Source organism: Arachis ipaensis, chromosome B7 (genome assembly GCF_059453495.1).
Source record: "Arachis ipaensis isolate K30076 ecotype BB chromosome B7, ASM5945349v1, whole genome shotgun sequence".
Taxonomy (NCBI): Eukaryota; Viridiplantae; Streptophyta; class Magnoliopsida; order Fabales; family Fabaceae; genus Arachis; species Arachis ipaensis.
The window spans coordinates 80841002-80847364 of NC_142442.1; the positions used below are offsets into that span (position 1 = coordinate 80841002).

The 6363-nt window shown below is 40.1% G+C and overlaps 1 protein-coding gene across 1 annotated transcript; it reads right to left on the bottom strand.

The window, feature by feature from the left end:
• Nucleotides 1-838: 838 nt before the first annotated feature.
• On the bottom strand, nucleotides 839-2299 carry LOC107607224 (uncharacterized). Its single transcript, XM_016309198.1, has 2 exons — nucleotides 1459-2299; nucleotides 839-1377 (listed from the first exon to the last, which is right to left on the bottom strand). The coding sequence occupies exons 1-2, from the start codon at nucleotides 2297-2299 to the stop codon at nucleotides 839-841; spliced, it is 1380 nt and encodes a 459-aa protein (XP_016164684.1).
• Nucleotides 2300-6363: the final 4064 nt, after the last annotated feature.

The window sequence follows — 6363 nt, forward strand, 5'->3', positions numbered from 1 at the left end:
CAGTATAATTCAAACGGTTCATGTGGTTCCGACAAAATCAAAACAGGCGCTGCAGTTAACTTTTGTTTCAGAGTCTGAAAACTCTCTTCACACTCGGACGTCCACACAAACGGCACCACTTTCCTTTTCAATTTAGTCATTGGTAGTGCAATCTGGAAAAATCCTTCAATGAATCTCCAGTAATATCTGGCTAAGCCCAAGAAATTCCTAACTTCTGTCACCGTCGTTGGTCTTTTCCATTCTATCACTACCTCCACTTTCAAAGGATCTACTACTATTCCTCCTTTGCTCACGACGTGACCTAGGAACTTTACTTCCTCTTTCCAGAACTCGTACTTGGACAACTTAGCATAAAACTTTCACTCCTTTAAGATTTGAAACACAATCCTCAAGTGTTCCTCATGCTCTTTCGCCGTCTAAGAATAAACTAAGATGTTGTCTATGAAAACCACGACGAATTTGTCCAAAAAGGGACGAAATACTCTATTCATGTAGTCCATGAACACAGCAGGTGCATTTGTTAACCCAAAGGACATCACCGCAAACTCGCAGTATCCATAGCGTGTCCTAAACGCAGTCTTAGGGATATCATCCTCTTTCACCCTTATCTGATGGTAACCAGATCTCAAATTGATCTTGGAAATCACTCCAGCTCCTTGCAATTGATCCATCAAGTCATCTATCCTTGGCAGCGGATACTTGTTCTTCGCAGTCACTTTGTTCAACTGTCGATAGTCCACACACAGTCGCATTCCTCCATCCTTCTTCTTTACCAATAAAACTGGCGCTCCACACGGAGAAACACTTGGTGGAATGAACCTCTTGTTTAGAAGCTCTTCTAACTGAGTCCTGCCAGCTCTATCGGAGCCATCCGATATGGTGCAATCGATACTGGCCCGACTCCCGGCACCAGTTCAATCGCAAATTCAATCTCCCTTTGAGGTGGGAACTCAAGGATATCATCCGGGAATACCTCCTGAAAGTCTCTAACTACCGGAATCTGATCTAAGTTTTGGGTATCTCCCAAAGCATTAGCAGTCAACAAGATATAACCCTGGCACTCTTCCTCACTACAGTGCACCATTACAGAGTTCAGGTAATAACCCTTAGCTATCACTGCTCCATATTCTTCTTTCGGCATGAACTGAATTGACTGCTCAAAGCAATCCAACAAAACTCGGTTCTTCAACAACCAATTAAACCCCAAAATCATCTCCAACCTAATCATTGGTAAACAGATCAAATCATGCACAAAGTCTCTACCCTCAAGCCTAAATCCTACTTGTCTACAACCTGACCTAGTCACCACCGTCTGATGCAGAGTGTGTACATGCAATTCAAATGATAACTTTGACACTTTCAGACCTAGTTCCTCAACTTTAGCAAATGAAATAAACGATTGCGAAGCTCCAGTATCATACAATGCAATTAAGGTTTAATCACCAATTAAACATATACCTCTCATCAAAGTATCCGCCTTAGAAGCATCCTTGGCATTCACAGCAAAAACTCGACCTTGATGCTGACTCTGACCCGCATTTGGGTTCTTCCCACGAGTGCAATCCCTCGCAATATGACCAAGCAAGCCACAGTTGAAGTTACCACCTAAACCAATCTTGCAAGAGTCATATAGATGAAAACGCCCACAACGTACACAAGTCAAATCTGGAGAAATCTTACTCTGATTTCCTCTCTCTTTGGCATAATGAAACTGGTTCTGAGCATTCTTTCTGAAACCTCCTTGCCCTTGAGGCGCATATCCTCCTCTCTTGAAACTCTGACCTCTCGGATGAAAATATTTGCCACGCCCCTTACTAGTGTTCCCTCCATGAGTATCCTTGGACGAAGCTACTGTCTTGGCATACTCCTCAACCACCCTCGCCTTGTCCACCAAATCAGATAAAGTATGAATCTCTATAGGAGCCACAGCAGTCATGATGTTGTCCTTCAATCCCCTCTGATACTTGATACATTTCCAGCTTTCATAGGTCTTCGGGACACCTTGACACACCCTATAGAACCTACAAAGCTCCTCAAATTTGCTTGTGTAGTCTGCCATAGACAGGGAACCTTGCTTTAGCTGCATCAGTTCTATATCCTTCGCTTCCCTTGCAGACTTAAGAAAGTACTTCATGTAGAAGGTCGTTTGGAATACGTCCCAAGGAACATCAGCATTCTGAAGCTGGAACAAGCGGCACTCTTCTTGCCACCTGTGCTGAGCCTCTCCCGCAAGATGATATGCGGCAAAATCCACATAGTGGTTATTTGGAACGTGCTGCGCCTGTAAGGCACGCTCCATGGCCTGAAACTAGTTGTCCGCTTCTGTAGGATTGGTTGATCCTCAGAAAATTGGTGGATAAACCTTGAGAAAAGTCGCCAAGGTCATCGGATCACCCCCCTGTTATCTCTATTTCCCACAACATTCTCATTCGCATTTCCTTCGCCATTCCTGTTTCCGTTTCCGGCCGGTTGGCCTAACCTCTGCACAGCTTGCAGAGTCGCAGCAGCATTAGTTTCCATGGTATTCACAAGGTTTGCCATGGCCGCCATGAATTCGGCATGGTTGTCAGCCGGTTGCTCATTCCTACTCTCTCGCGAACGTGCTCGACCTCGTCCGCGAGTGGCCAGTAGGGTTTTTGTCTACACCAAACAATCGATATCAAGGTGATCAGTCTCAATATCAAAAGACTAGTGCTTCAATTATCCCAAACAGGCACTCACAAACAAGCATGCTATGTAATATCAAGTAGATAACCTAATAGCATCAAAGAAAAGACACACAGAGTATGCAATAAAGCACAATCGGTCCATTCCTCAGGCTTACAAGGACGAACCACTCTGATACCGCTAAATGTAACACCATAATTAGCCTAAGCTTTACCTCGCATCGTAAAGCAAAGGTTAATCAGAGAGTACGACAGTTCTAAGATCATACATATAATATATAGAAAGAATTAATAAAATCTAGAAGCCCGATGAAGGATATAGCTCAAAAAAAGGATTTAAAGCGCAAAACATACTCGTGAAGCTTCTAACTTGAAGCACAAGAAACAGATATAATATAACAAAAGCTAAGTATATAATAGTATGAGAATCTAGCCACGGCTCGTGGAGTTTAAGCTGGCTAGCTATATATAGACATACAGAAACCTGACAGTAAAAACAACTTATACAAGTTTTTCTCTCTCAATACAAGCCTCTAGGCAAAAGCAAAGTACAAAAGCAAGAGAATAAACAAAAGAGATCAAAAGACTTCAAAACAGATAGAGATCTTCCACTCCTGTGTCCATCCATGCAACTCACCGAGGTGGGTTGCGACCTGCATCTGAAAAATAACAACAAAAATATGGTATGAGAACCGGAGGTTCTCAGTATGGTAACAGTACCCAGTGATGTAGGATATAAGACCCCGGGATGCCAAAGGCAATCCTAGACTTCATATCCATCACAAGATTAATCTTAAAGCATACTAAGACAATAAAGCATAATTTAAACCTCAATACAACTTAAAGCCTTAGTAGTATCAAATGGGTAATCTAGCTTAAAGGATTCTCTAATCTAATGGTGCAGAATTTAGAGTCCACAAACTAACTGGCAAGTGCACCGGGTCGTACCAAGTAATACCTCAGGTGAGTGAGGGTCGATCCCACGAGGATTGATGGACTAAGCAACAACGGTTGATTAATTTACTTAGTTAGACAAACAAAAAAGAGTGTTTTGGTATTCAAAAGCATTAAACAATAATTCAGAAATTAAAACAGCAAGCAGTAAATTTATGAGAATAATATATGGAGAAACAGTTAAGGCTTCAGAGATATCTATTTTTCGGATTGACTTTTCTTACTAACTATTTTAATCATGCAAGATTCAATTCATGGCAAACTATATATGACTAAGCCCTAATTCCTTAGACCTTATTAGTCCACTCTAACTTTCAGCGACCGCCAATTCCTTGGTTTCTTAGTTCCAATTAGAGGATGAAGTTCAATTCTAGTTTATGTGCCACAGAAACTCTAATTACCCAAATATAAAAGGATTATATGTCACGTATCCCGTTAAGTCTAGATAATTAAAAGTTTAGGAGAAATTGTTTTCAAGCCGTTGTTCAAGTAAAGAGCTTTTCCAAGTTATACAAGAACTCAATTAGAACAAGGGTCATACCTCCGTTCCACCCAAATTCATAAGATAAAGAACGAAAACAATTCTTGAAATAGAAATCAATACATGAATTAAAATAGAAAAATAATAGTATCAATCCATACAATAGATAGAGTTCCTAACCTTAACAATGGAGGTTTAGTTTCTCATGGTTCAGAGAGCAAAACTAGGATTCAGGTAAACTGTAAATTGCGGAATGAGGTAAGAGATGAGAAGAAGCCCGAAGGGCTGATTCTTTTCCCTTTTATATCTAATCCTAATTAATGTAAAATATATTTCCTAAAATCTAAATAATATCTTTTTCTAATTAAAAATAATAATAAAAGTTTAATAAAAAATAAATTAAATTTTGCGTGTAGCCTTTGTTGGAGTGAATTAGATGTTGAGGTCCACGCTGAACTTGGCTTTTCCCAAGTTTAGCGTGGATGATACAGTGGAGTCTTGTGCGCATAGGTTTGAGTCCACACTGAACTTGGCTTTTCCCAAGTTCAGCATGGGATGTAACGCGTGGTTTCCCCCGGAAACTTTCAAGTTCACGCTGAACTTGGCAGGGGCCAAGTTCAACGTGGAGTGGGCAGGGTTTTCTGGAGAAGAAGTGTGCAAATTGAACCACGTCAATTGAACCTCTGTAGCTCAAGTTATTTCTGGTGGAGTGCAAGGAGGTCGGGGTTGATAGCATCATTTGCTTTCTCCCCTTTTTGCTACAAAACTCCGTCAAATCCATCTGAGTGCTACCTGAAATAAACGGAAATGCACACAACTCAAAGTAGCATCTATAGTGGCTAAAAAATATTTAAATCTTTATTAAACTCAACAATTTGAATGCAATTTTACTAGGAAAAGATAGAGAAGATGCTCACGCATCACAACACCAAACTTGAATTGTTGCTTGTCCTCAAGCAACCAAATAAGTACATGATTAAGATGTGAATTTGCATGAGAAGTGAGAGTTTAGTCATGCTCAAGCCTATTCTTAAAAATGGGGTTTATTCATTGTAGCTCTGAATAGTTTTGGCATCTCACTCTCCTTTGAATAAGAGAAATGTCAGTGTCATTCGGAATTTGGAATCCGGATCGTATTATGAATTCTCTTATCCTTATACTCCAGTTTAATCCTTGAACACAGCAGAATTTACTTTAGTTATCTTTTCTTTGGTGCTTTGCACCTTGAGCCTAGCCGTGACTTTAAATGTTTTGTCTCAAACTTTACTTGACACAGAAACACCACAAGAACTTGACTGGGGAACTCTTTCTAAGTTTTGGTTGCTCTTTCAGTGTCTCCCAGACAGTGGTGCTCAAAGCCTTTGGCATACTCAGCTGAATTCATTTGGTCACGACTCTAAATATTCTTTCTCAAAGGTTACTTGGAAGAAGAATACCACAAGCATGTGACTAGGAAAACAACTCTTTGAGCTTTTGATTATTACAGACTCCCTAGTCATTGATGCTCAGAGCCTTGGACCTTGCTTTTATGTTTATTTTGCTGTCTCTTTTGCTTCAAGGATTAAATTTTTGTTTATTTCAGAGAAGTCATAACAATTTTCTAAATCCCTGTTCCTCACACATCAACATCCTTTGATTCAAATTCAAATATGCTCTGTTCATGTCATTCATTCAGAATTACAAATAACACCACCACATTTAAGTAGATATGATTAATCTTAGATATAAACTCACTCTTTTCATGCATTACATCACTTGTTTCTTTTCTTTTGATTTTCAAGCTCAGTGAGCAATACATGAGACATTTTTTTTTCTTTAGCAGAAAAGGAAAATAAAATAATGAAATAGGCAATAAGTTAACTAGACCTAGGAATTGAAATAACCACTGATCATGCAATAACAAAATAAATAGAAAATAGAAACCTAATCATAAAAATAACAGTAAAATGATAATGAGGATGAAAAGGAATTGAGCCACCTCAATCTCCCTGATGGGGATCTCTCTCCTCGGGCTGAGCTCCGTAAGGTCCTCTCAGACGGCTATAATCCTGCCTCAGCTGCTGAATCTTCTGTCGCTGAGAGCGCTGATCCGCTCTAATCTCATCAAGGGATGTACAAAGATGCTCCCATCGGCTACTCTCTATGGCTCTCATCACATCAATAGACGCCATGTACTGCTGCCAGTGGTTGTCATTGGTGACCCTCATCTGCTCCATGGAGGATGTAAGCTGCTGCCAATACTCTTGTGGTGGCTGATCTTGT

What these genes read in the sequence shown, in the direction of transcription:
- LOC107607224 (XM_016309198.1), bottom strand. Translation starts at nt 2,299, where the DNA reads ATGGAGCGTGCCTTACAGGCGCAGCACGTTCCAAATAACCACTATGTG. An exon ending in GGCGGATACTTTGATGAGAG is followed by an intron (nt 1,378 to 1,458) that starts GTATATGTTTAA and finishes CATTTGCTAAAG; the next exon opens with TTGAGGAACTAGGTCTGAAA.